At 43.1% G+C, this 12,900-nt stretch overlaps 1 protein-coding gene across 3 annotated transcripts in view; it reads left to right on the top strand.

The window, feature by feature from the left end:
- Positions 1-12,900, top strand: part of LOC126777981 (potassium voltage-gated channel protein Shal) — a 168,338-nt gene that overhangs the window by 73,783 nt on the left and 81,655 nt on the right. For 2 of the 3 annotated variants that reach the window (XR_007670112.1, XM_050501350.1), the window contains exons 2-4: positions 7,228-7,390; positions 8,823-9,011; positions 9,741-9,893. Coding sequence is in view for 1 of the 3 variants with exons in the window: in XM_050501350.1 (XP_050357307.1) it covers positions 7,228-7,390; positions 8,823-9,011; positions 9,741-9,893 (505 nt within the window). In the remaining 2 variants the exon portion in view is untranslated. Of the gene's footprint in view, positions 1-7,227; positions 7,391-8,822; positions 9,012-9,523; positions 9,664-9,740; positions 9,894-12,900 lie in introns of all 3 variants that reach the window. The other variant, XR_007670113.1, reaches the window with a different exon arrangement.

Raw genomic sequence — 12,900 nt, forward strand, 5'->3', positions numbered from 1 at the left:
TTATTTATTTGAATATTACATTAATATAATATTTTCTGCTTGTTTTTATATTTCTATTAACGATTGCGTGACTTATATTATATTATTAAATATTTTATATCAACTTCGCGTGTAAGAAATTAATTTACATATACTATTGTAATGGTTTTGCAAATTAATAAACCTCATGTTAAAAAAAAAATTGATTAATAATCTAAAGCGTCTTATTTGATAAAATATTACCTAGAGTTTGCATTCGTTTATTTTCATGCAGAATTAAACAATTTATTCATAATTTAATTGTATTTAATTTAGGTAATATAATAAATTGTCGGATTAGAGAGACTACTGAGCTTCTTGACAGTTCTTCTCGGTAGAATCAACTTGGCCGATGGTAAGTTTGTAACTTTAAGTTTAATTTAATCATGTGAAATTATTATTTAAGTGTTCGAAATTATTATTAAAAGCCTATTGAAATCAAGTATAATATGTATTTTGATTTAATTAAGAACATTCTCGACTAAATCGCCTTTATTAAGTATTTAAAACTGCTGGTCCTTCGCCTGACGTCTTTCCGGTCGTGTGATTTGGTGGGATTTGCCGTTTCATCGGATTATGAGAGCGAGGGAATAAAGACTGCACTTGTGCTTGCGCACACACTTGTTAACAAAAAAGTATTGAGGTTCTATTTGAAATTCTCAATAGTAGGAAGTTGACAGTGCTTACACTCCTGTAAATCGAAAAGCACGAAAAACCTTTGGTCTTTCTGGTGACGTCCGATTTACTCTTGGAATATGAGAGTGAGCTAATAAAGAGTGCACACGATTTTTTTTTAGAATTTTATTAAGAATGACCGCTAGAAGCAAAATCAATCTGGTGGACATTACCATCAATTGAGCACAGCACAATTATGTCTATACATAATAAAATATTATATAATATATGTAAGCTTATCGTGTATACTCCAAACTCACTGTAAGAGCTTCGTGAAAGAAGCTTCAACCTTCCAGACCTATGCCCAGCTTTGGGACATAAATAAAATAAAGCCGATTTCAATAACCCTTGAATTGTCATCACATTATTGGTCAAGATATACTATAATCTGTATTCATTATATGAACTCATAATTCAGTAAATATGAACGTGGTAAATAAATAAACGTGGAACAGATTTATTCATTTACCACGTTGATAACTACATCAACAATTTTTACAACTACCTGTGTATGTCCCACTACTGGGCTAAACTCTCCTTTTTTAAAGAGAAGGTTTGGAGCTTATTCCATCACGCTGCACCAAATTAGATTGGTGGAATACACATGTGACAGAATTTCAGTGAAATTATAGTATCAAACGAAAATGTAGTGCATAAAGTAGCAGATAAGTTTATTTTATCTTAACCCTTCCTGGCTTTGGTTCACAAAACGTATCCTTTGTCTAAACATAATTCAATGAAGACTGTCGTAAGTAACGCTGAGCCAAAAATAGTACTATCGCTTACTAAGACGAAGAATTAAAGTCAATTACTCGGAGATCAAAGCGTTCATCTCACATCTATTTTTCCATTTTTTTATAATAACGGTTTCCCATTCAAGTTATTTAGCACACGAGCTCATAAAAATTAAATGGGTTATTCCTTTGAACTATTCGTTAAATCTACGCACGCATTAGGGCTATTTTTGTTTATATATTTACTTTTACCTTGTGAAAAAAGTATTTCATAAAATAGACACTCGTAGGTTTAGCTTTTGGGTGATTAGTAATTAGATATGTCTCTCCACCTGAGTCCCACAGTGCGGATGACCCACGAGCCAGACTGATACGCCAACTATTAGACGATCTTTCCAACATCGACTTGGGCGAGATTAGAATTGCTCTCGGACAACTTAGAAACAACAAGGCTCCAGGAGATGACGGAATTACCTCAGAGCTTCTCAAAGCAAAGGTCACCAGTTCTGAGAGAGCTGGCTAGCATCTTTAATTCCGTTCTCCACAATGGTATTACATCAAAGACATGGGGCAGAGATGTGGTAGTGCTGTTTTTCAAGAAGGGTGATAAAGGTAAAAAGGGTGGTAAACTCTTCTGAAAAACTACTACCCCATTTCATTTTTAAACCACGTTTACAAATTGTTTTCGAGGGTAATCACGAATCGTTTTGCTCGAAAATTTGGTGAATTCCAACTCGTTGGCTGGGTTTCCAAAAGGCTTCAGTACCGTAGACCACATACACACATTTAGGCAAATAATACAGAAAACCGAGGAATATAATCAGCCTCTATGCCTAGCGTTTGTAGACTACGAAAAAGCCTTCGATACTATCAAGACCTGGGCTGTTTTGGAATCCATGTAAAAATGCCTAATTGACTGTCGGTATGTCAAGATGTTGACGTTTTAACGTTTTGACGTTGACGCAAACGTGACCGTCCGAGTACAAAATCAGAGCACAATACCAATCCAATTGCATCGCGGGGTAAGACAGGGAGATGTAATCTCACCGAAACTTTTTACCAATGCATTAGAGGACGTCTTAAAGGCGGTCGATTGGAACGGACGCGGCATTAATATAAATGGTCAACACATAACATATCTGCGATTTGCTAACGACATTGTCATCATGGCGGAGACTCTGCAGGATTTGGAAGAGATGCTAAACAGCCTGAGCGATCCTTCAAGACAAGTAGGTCTGGGGATGAACATTGAAAAGACCAAAATTATGGCCAACGAACATGTATCCTCGAGACCAGTGATCGTAAATGGCTCTCCACTTGAAGTTGTGCTTACTGCACATACATCTACCTATCTATCTACATCTAAACTATACAATTTGGCCGGTACAACTTTGAGAAGGAGGCTAAAAGAAGAATACTAATATTTGGGCTAGCGGCATTCGGGAGGTTGCGTCATATTTTTGAATCATCGATCTCACAGTCGCTGAAAAAAAAAAGATATCTGTTTTGACTTTATTTTTTATATACACTTTTTTGTATAACCACTTACGGTTTCCGCCGTTACCGTTACCGTAGTCACAATGTTATTGTACCTCGCGGGACGACTGGGTCTCCGACCACGAACGGGTCGTGGCCATCGTCGCCCCTGCGGTCGCTGGCGCTCCGGCCATCGAGGGTGTGGCCAGGGGCAGGGGGTGCGTGCTGGCCGTCGTCGGCGGTGTGACGGTCGTCGCCGTCTACGCCTCGCCCAGTCGGAGTCTCGCCGAGTTTGAGCAGATGCTGGCAGAGGTCGGGACTCTGATCGGGCAAGCGGCGCCCGCACCGGTGTTGGTCGCGGGGGACTTCAACGCCAAATCAACGGCTTGGGGTTCTCCTGTGGCCGATGCCCGGGGAGAGGTGCTCGAGGAGTGGGCGGTCTCGTTGGGGCTGGCGGTCCTCAACAGTGGGTCGGAGAGCACGTGCGTGCGGCGGCAGGGCGAGTCGATCGTGGACATTACGTTCGCGTCCAACGCCCTGGCCCGCCGTGCTCAAAACTGGAGGGTCGAGACTGGCGTGGAGACACTGTCGGATCACCGATATATTCGGTTCGATGTCTCTGCGTCGGCTCGTTGGGATGTTCGGCCCACTGTTGTCGGAGGAACGGAAGGTCGTCCGCGTTGGTGCCTGGGCCGCCTCGACGGACAGTTGGCGAAGGAGGCGGCCATCGTCGAAGCTTGGGGGGCCGGTTCCGACCCGGTCCTCCGGATCGACCAGGAGGCCGACCGGATCGACGGCGCTCTGTCCCGAGTGTGCGACGCGGCGATGCCGAGGGCTAAGCCGCACCCGCAACGTCGGCGGGTGTACTGGTGGCGTCCGGAGCTCCGTCGGCTGCGCAAGGCGTGCGTGGCGGCACGGCGCCGTTACGTTCGGTGTAGGAGACGAAGGGTTCGTGATGACGACGCGGAGGGGGTTTTCTACACCGGATATAGGACCGCCTGCCAGGCCCTACAGAAGGCCATAGCACAGGCCAAAGAGGCGGCGTGGGAGGAATGGCTGGAGACGCTCAACGGCGATCCGTGGGGGCGTCCGTATCGGGTCGTGAGACAAAAGCTCCGACCCTGGGCTCCTCCGCTGACCAGCAGTCTCCAGCCGCAGCTCTTGGCGAGGGTTGTGGACACGCTCTTCCCCGAGCGGGGAGAGTTCGTGCCACCGGCCATGGTGCCGCCCGCGAGCAGGCCCCAAGAGGAGGACGACGGGTCACCGGTGACTCCGATCACCGAGGCGGAACTGCAGGCGGCTGTCATCAGACTAGGGTCGAAAAAGACAGCCCCTGGGCCCGACGGAATCCCCGGTCAAGCCCTGAAGATCGCGTCGGAGGAACTCGGCGAGAGCATGCGGCGCCTCTTCACCGCATGCCTGTCTCAGGGTAGGTTCCCGCGACGGTGGAAAACGGGCACGCTCGTTCTGATCCGCAAGGACGGGCGTCCGTCCGATCAGCCGTCAGCCTACCGCCCGATCGTGTTGCTCGACGAGGTGAGTAAGCTCTTCGAGCGGGTGCTCGCTGCCCGTCTCGTCGGCAGTATGGAGCCGGGACTCGACGAGCGGCAATACGGGTTCCGTCCCGGCCGCTCGACGCTCGACGCGATCGCCAGGGTGAGGGGCCTGGCCGAGGAGGAGGTGTCTCGGGGCGGGGTTGTGTTGGCAGTGTCGCTGGATATTTCCAATGCCTTCAACACGCTGCCCTGGGAAACGGTGATGGAGGCCCTGCGGTTCCACGGTGTGCCGGGCTACCTGCGGCGTACCGTGGCCGATTACTTCTCGGGCAGGGCGGTGGCCTTCCCGACTGCGGACGGATGGGCCGTCAGGTCGTTGTCGTGCGGTGTTCCGCAGGGGTCGGTACTAGGACCGCTCCTGTGGTGCATCGGCTACGACTGGGTGCTGCGCGGGGCCACGTTGCGGGGGGTCAGCGTCACGTGCTACGCTGACGACACCCTCGTGTCGGCCCGCGGCAGTTCATACCGGGAGGCGGCCTATCGCGCCACGGCTGGGGTGGCGCACGTAGTCCACCGAATCCGCGCGTTGGGCCTCGAGGTGGCCCTACACAAATCCGAGGCCCTCGTCTTTCACGGGCCTCGGAACGCGCCACCTCCGGGGGCGGCGATAACGGTGGGCGGAACTTCCATCGCCGTCGGGTCGACGATGAAGTACCTGGGACTCGTGCTCGACGGCAGGTGGAAGTTCGAAGAGCACTTCCGGCGCTTGGCCCCAAAGTTGGTGGCTGCAGCCGGGGCGCTAGGGAGGATCCTCCCGAACGTGGGTGGGCCAGGAGGTGCCTGCAGGCGCTTGTACACCGGCGTCGTGCGCTCGATGGCGCTCTACGGGGCGCCGATATGGGCGGACGCTCTGAGCGCCCGTAACGTCGCCTCGCTGCGACGTCCGCAGCGAGCGATGGCGCTCAGAGCGGCTCGGGCGTACCGCACGGTGTCGTACACCGCGGCGTGCCTGCTCGCCGGAAGCCCGCCATGGGACCTCGAGGCCGAGGCTAACTCGAGGGTCTATTGGCGGATCAAGGCGGCAGTGAGAGCGGAGGAGAACCGGCCCCACCCACGTGAGGTTCGGACGTGGCGAGAGGAGGCCCGCGAGAGGGTATTCGCCGAGTGGTCGGAGAGACTGGGTGTCCCGGGTGCTAGCCGGGACCTCGTTGCGGCCATTCGGCCGGTGCTGAGGAAGTGGGTCGAGCGCAAGCACGGCCCACCCACGTATCACCTCACACAGCTTTTGACCGGCCACGGTTGTTTCGGCCGGTACCTGTGTGAGGTGGTCGGTAGGGAGCCGACGGTGGAGTGCCACCATTGTGGCGGAGGAGCCGTGGATACGGCGGAACACACGCGCGTAGAGTGCCCGGCTTGGGCGGAGCCTCGCGCGGTCCTATCCACGGCTGTAGGTGGGGACCTGTCGCTTCCGGCCGTCGTCGAGAAGATGGCCGGAAGCGAAGAGATCTGGGCGGCAGTGTCACGGTTCAGCGCATGTGTCATGTCGCAAAAGGAGGAGGCAGAGCGGGAGCGGGAGGACGACGTGGACTCGCTCCCGCAACGAAGAAGGAGACCTCTTCGACGGCGACGTGCCTTCGCAGGCCGGACGCTGCCGCAGAGTTAAGGTGTGGTTGGCGGCGGAGCCAGTCTGTTGATCCGCCGCGGGGCTTCAAGCCCTGACGCCCAGCCTCCAGTGGCGGACTCGGGGGAGTCCGTCACGTAACAGGACGGAGGCACAGAGAGGAGGGAGGCGCGCCCCAACATCCTGGCGCGCTCTCGAGATGGGTCGCCTTATGGCGACGACCGCTGGCGGGGTTGCGGTTGTAAGTCACAACGTTCCCGTGACCCCGCCGCCTTGCGGAGAGGCGGAAATCCGGGGAGGTTTTAGTGGGTAGGACGGTGGCCCTCTGCCCCGTGAGTCCCACATACCCGTCCCGGTCCCCCCGGACCGGGCGGCAGGCGTAAATGCCTTTCCTCCCCGAAAAAAAAAAAAAAAAAAAAAAAGTCACAATGTTATTGTAAGAAATATTAACTATTTTAGGGATTGCATTCACTGCGCTACCAAACTTGAGAACTAAGATGTTGGGACCCTCATCTCTATAGTAACATGTGGGCTCATTCGACCTTCAAACCGGAACGCAACAATATGTACTGATGTTTGCGGTAGAATATCTGATGATTGGGCGGTACCTACCACCCAGTAAACTAAATAGAAACTAATAAAATAATCTTTTAATTTGCCACTGCAAAGCAAGTGCAAGTAACTAAACGATTATAAAGAGTATTCCAAGGTTCAGTTTAAGGTTCGTTTAATCTTTATTTAATCAATATCGGACCTCAGTAGGTCAATTATCTGTAATTTTGTGGCCGTTTATATAAACAACGAATTATGGCACAACAAAAAACGTAAACATGAAATGATAGGAAGGAATATTCTCATTTCAATGGAGTTTCACGATTTTAAGACAACTTAGATAAAATTGGTTTCATCTGAGCATTTAATTTTAGGAAGCGCTAATCAATTCAATACTTCTTCGACTTTACTAGTAAATGGCTTATAATGGCTTATAATATTGACACATGCAATTATCTCTTTCTATCATCAGTTACTTGATATTCGAAAGAAGAAGACAAAGCGTTGCATAACTGTACTACTATACAACAGTACTAAAAAGTAATGTTTCAATAATAAATAACCTATTTAAAGACCAAATCAGATAGTACCATGTCAAAGTAAAACGACCATTTAAATTTAGACGAATTATACTCAAGATACATTTATTTTTCAGGTACGGTGACATGGTGCCCGGAACGATTGCTGGTAAGATCGTGGGTGGCGTTTGCTCCCTGTCTGGTGTGCTGGTGATAGCTCTACCCGTCCCTGTTATCGTGTCCAACTTCTCAAGGATCTATCATCAGAACCAAAGAGCTGACAAGAGGAAGGCCCAGAGGGTGAGAAATGTAGATAAATATAATATACATAAGGTGTTGTCTGTTGATGTTTGTTAGCAAAATAATACTCACAAAATATCACGCTAACTATATTGCACTTTATTAAATAAGATGATATTAAAATGCTAATAATAATACTAGCAATTTAAAAAGCCACGTCATCATTGCACTCACTCATATTTTCATTTAAACTAATACCACTTAGTGACTCTTAGTGACTAATAATTATCTCATTAAGCAAGGCATTCAAAATCTATACACAAAAGTTGATTAAAACTATTTAAGCTTCACTATAAATCAACTGTAGTATCTGCACCATAATACCATCTATTTCACCATCACCTTCTTAGACACGCACCATGGCCGTTAAGCTTTCCAAAAAGTACCTACTAACCATGTGCATGGGGAACGACGAGGTAGTGACTGTTCTGTATCTCATCTCATCTCATCTCAACTCATAAGTGTCTTCTTACAGATAAGGGATATACTGGATTCATCTTCTTCGTCGAGGTTAAGGCGCATCTTACTGTGTTGTTGTCGCTATTTGTCTTTGGACTTTGTTTATTCCACTATACACTATTTACATATTATTTGTTACTAAGCTAACTGACATAGACCGTACTCACACGTAGTCTTTTGGCGGACTGTGTCATCTTATCAAGAACATTGGTATGGTACCATAGACAATTTAGTACTTTTTAAAGATTTGACATATTCACGAACGAGCATATATAATGGCGGGTATCAATTAACCAGCAAAAGCGTTTCTATGAAGTGTGTGTCTTGACAAACTAATTCTGTAAGAAATTGTAGTGCAATGTTATGTTTATACTTTCTATTAAAGAGTATTACGTTACGTTTTAAGTGACATTGTATTTTTATAATCGATGGGACGGATTTGGATCCGACACGACTAATACTATAAGATTCTGTGCAAAGCAACTGAACACACTTAACAAACGACGCAATGCACGAAATAAAAATTAAATATAATTTGATCAAATATTGTAAATGATATACTTCTAGATTAATAATATAAAGATTTGATTTTTTGTACGTTTGTTTGTAATGGATTCAGTCAAAATCTACTCAACCGACTTAAAAAATTCAATAGTGAAAATTAAAATAGTGAAAACTATAGAAAGCTACATTATCAGCAAGTAACATAGGCTACCCATTATTCAAAAATAAAAAGATACCTACGGAAATTTCAAATAATGTAATCCAAGCTATCAATTTACCTATAAAAGTCATTATCGGAGTTAAAAATATAATTGTTCAACTCGGAAGAAGTTGGAGCAGGTCGCTTGTTATTTATAATGATGAGCATCTTATTAATCTTTCATTCTAAGTACTTGGATACTTAGTAGTTGACATTTTGAATGACAAACGTACCGACAGCCTTTGCCAAATTGCTTCATTCTAATTCCAGAAAGCTCGTCTCGCGCGCATTCGTATTGCCAAAGCATCGTCTGGCGCAGCATTCGTCTCTAAGAAGAAGGCGGCAGAAGCTCGTCTTGCTGCACAGGAGTCCGGCGTGGAGTTAGATGACGCTGGAAGGGATGAAGATATTTTCGAATTGCAGCATCATCATCTATTACGATGCTTGGAGCGTACTACGGTATGTTCGCAGTCAGTTTTTTTTATATATGTACCATTATTGTTGACACTTGACCAACTGGGAATTTGTTAAAAGCAATTGCTATTACGAATATCGTTTTCAGAGCGAACCTGCACTACGGAAAGAAACGCTTGGTTTTATTCTCGTATTTCTGTTTCACGTTTTAAATATCGTGCAGTTTTTAAACCTCACGTTGCATAGATTTAAACCACGTTATAAATCGCGCGGTTTGTTTTCTCAGTGCTTAAGATATATCGCTAACTTTGCATTATTATCAAACATGGGTGTTTAATAATAATTATATTATCCTGATAACGATAATCCATTAAATCGATATACTCGGCTGCTAATTGGCAATTGACACAATGTTTAATTTGTGTGTGTGTGTGTATGTGTGTGTGTGTATAAAAAAGTGCATGTGTCATATTTTGGCAATGCCTTCATGTGTAATATTATGGCTATGAAATGAACACATATAAACATAATATTGATAATTTATTTTATTCCTACAGATGTGTGATTATATTAAAAACGAAACTATCGAAGAAATTATAACAAAGAAATGTTAGAAAAACGAAGAGAATGTATTATTTTTATTACCGGATTAAGTTTTAAAGTTCATCGCGAGTTCTATAAGCAGTATCAATTTACAGTTAAGTGATTTTATGTATACAGAGAAGTCACACAGTTAGGATTTACGTATCTCATATTTAATGAACTCAATTTCAGGATCGGGAGTTCGTAGAAATGGAGAATCCGTACAATGGTGCAGCTAAGCGGCCTGGCTCACCGTCACCGCTCGCGTCGCCCGCGCACTCCGGCCGAGCGCCAGCTCTGCTCGCGTGCTGCGCTCGATGCGGATGCTGCCCTCAAAAATATCAGGTAAGATCATCTATATACATTGCTTGTAATCAGATTTATATAAAATGCCTTCAGGTTTGTGTGGAATATATTAGAAATTCATTTACTTTGGAGAAATATTAATATAAATAAGTAACGAGCTTTATGTTTTTAAGTTATTCAGTCATTATTAACTTAGTAAATATCATTCATGTATTTAATAGCGAAGAAACAAAACATTCTAGTTTAGTTATCATTCATTTAATGACGCAAATCTTAATCAACGGTGATATTTTGCAAGAACATACTTCGAACCTCACTCGTAAATTATTCACAACCGAATTACGGTGATACGCTATTGTGATGTATGTACGGCCTTATAATTGTTATTTAGCGGGTCATTGTTATACAATGCTGTGTCTTCTTCTTTCGTGTGTCAAATCAACCATGACAGAAAGAGTAAAACGGTCTCAACCAAACAGTCGCTAAAGAACGTTTATAAGTAAAACCCGTATCCTTAAGTGTTATTAATTAGAGCCAAAGTCGCTTATCACATTCTGACATTAAAATTTTGGGAGTGAGCATCGAGTTTGTTCTTGAGTAACTATACATTTTACAAATGCGAACACAAAACACATTATTCTAAATTACTCTCAAAAATCCTATTCATTGAACTCTTGTTGAATTAATTAATTAATCAAATAATATATTGTAATAAAATAATATAAGATAGTATATAATTCAATATTCTGACGACAGAGGCGCCGTCGTTCAGTACGGTGCGTGAGCCCGATCGGCCTCGCCTCGTTCCCGTGTCGTGAGGTATAAAAGCAATGAGCACTCGTTGTCGCGTACCAATTACGTATCGGTTTTAGAAATAAATAAAAGGTGTGAATTCATTTAAAAAAGGCCTGACTGTTATATAATGTCCCATTACAGATATAATGGAAGGTCATACATTTTTTATATGAGTCTCACCAGCTGGGTTCTATGGCCAATATGTATATTTTTTTTTCTCTTCAATACATTTGTGCCATGGCTTGCCTAGTTTGGAGCCACTGGATGTTTTCTGATAATGTAAATCTATTGAGTTAATAAATTTTTATTTTTTTAAGTTCATTTTTTTGTATATATAAATTACATATATATTTTTGTTTTTAATTCTCGTAATTTTTTGTTTAAATATAATTGTTTATTTGGTCATAGAAATGAAGATTGTCAGTTCAAATACGTAATCGGGGCCCGTGTGTTGCTTATGTGGCTAAACCTTCGTGTTATGTCCCCTGAGTGCTTATGAAACATAAAAAAACCCTTTTGACATTTTAAAAAAAAAAAATTGCTTCTGCCTTTTTACGTAAGCACAAAATATTTGCTATTTGTCCGCTAGTCCACACGATTTGACCTCTGTTCTGTGACCTGTGTTGCCAGGGTTAAGAAAAACAATTTGCTAAATAAACGCTTGCAAAATGTTCTCTACAAATAAACATAAAAAGAAAGACATACACGTTATTACAAATCAAATTAAATTATAATAGAGAAATTGTATTTTACAATTAGTATATAAAAGTAAGTATGGTAAGTATATAACAACTATTTAAGTATATTAAAACTTTATATATAAACTTATAATTATGTATAATATATAAAACTCTTTATATAATTACTATTACGTATATATTTTACTTACTGAAAACTTACTACTTACTAAAAAGCCGAGATGGTCCAGTTGTAAGAACGCGTGAATCTTAACCGATGATCGTGGGTTCAAACCCAGGCTGGCACCACTGAATTTTCATGTGCTTAATTTGTGATTATAATTCATCTCGTGCTTGACGGTGAAGGAAAACATCGTTAGGAAACCTGCATGTGTCTAATTTCACTGAAATTCTGCCACATGTGTATTCCATCAACCCGCATTGGAGCAGCTTGTTGGAATAAGCTCCAAACCTTCTACTCAAACAGGATAAGGAGGGCTTAGGCCAGCGTGAGACATTCATAGGCTGTTACTGTTACTGTATATATTTTACTATTTTTAATATATTTTTATTAAAATACTTTTGTTATTATGTACTACTATTTGAAGAATAATATTACTATACTAATATTACTATACTTTATTTTTATTACACTATATTAAGTAGTATATAAATATATACATATATATATATATATATGTTAAAGTCTCCGGTTACAAACTACACACCAATAATACAGATTATAGAAAATTTTAACTAAACGTCACCGCTCAGTCACCAATTGGCTCTGACAGGTCCTGCTTTTAGACTCGAGTAGGAAGCGAGCTCGTGGCGTTCGCAGGTACACGGCGACCTCCCGACCCTCGGATACCTCAGTCTCAGCAGCCCCCAGTGAAGACCCCCTACCAGTACGTCCATCTGGTATTACCACTCAGCGATATCGGCTCTTTAATGGCTAGCTTTATTACGCAATCGAAATTTAAACTTCACTTTTTTTTTTCTTTATGGCCAGAACGCTGTGTGGTAAAAACTGGAATGTAAGGCTTTAAATGTCTGCAGGGTGTTGGCTGCTAACTTGTCGCTTAATGGTTATTACTATAAATATAAGTATTATATAATTATATCTGTGATCAATGTCTATACGTATTATTTTATAAGCTTGCGCTGTGGTGCTATCGTTGTAAGATTATTTTATAATTGTACGTGTATTGTAAAGTTATTGTATAAGTATTGTGATGTGTATTGTTAATAAGCCGCAATGTTATTAGTTATTAAGAAACCATTACACAGATAATTTAATTTGTGGTGTTGCCATTTTCTAAATATAATAGTAATAATGCTGCGGTTTTTTGTATAAAGTAGATCCAAGAGTGTTGTAATTGAAAAATGATGTCGTACTTACATTATAAATAGTTGCAAACGTCATTATATACTGCAGTCGCCAACACACTGCATACATACGGCAAACACAGGGTTGCAATACAAGTGTTGTATTTATTTTTAATATCGAACGTTCCTAGGTACTAGATCTTTGTGGTAATCGATTTGACATTAGTTAACACCAGGTGACATCT

The sequence above is a fragment of the Nymphalis io genome, chromosome 24 (assembly GCF_905147045.1).
Source record: "Nymphalis io chromosome 24, ilAglIoxx1.1, whole genome shotgun sequence".
NCBI classification, from domain to species: domain Eukaryota; kingdom Metazoa; phylum Arthropoda; class Insecta; order Lepidoptera; family Nymphalidae; genus Nymphalis; species Nymphalis io.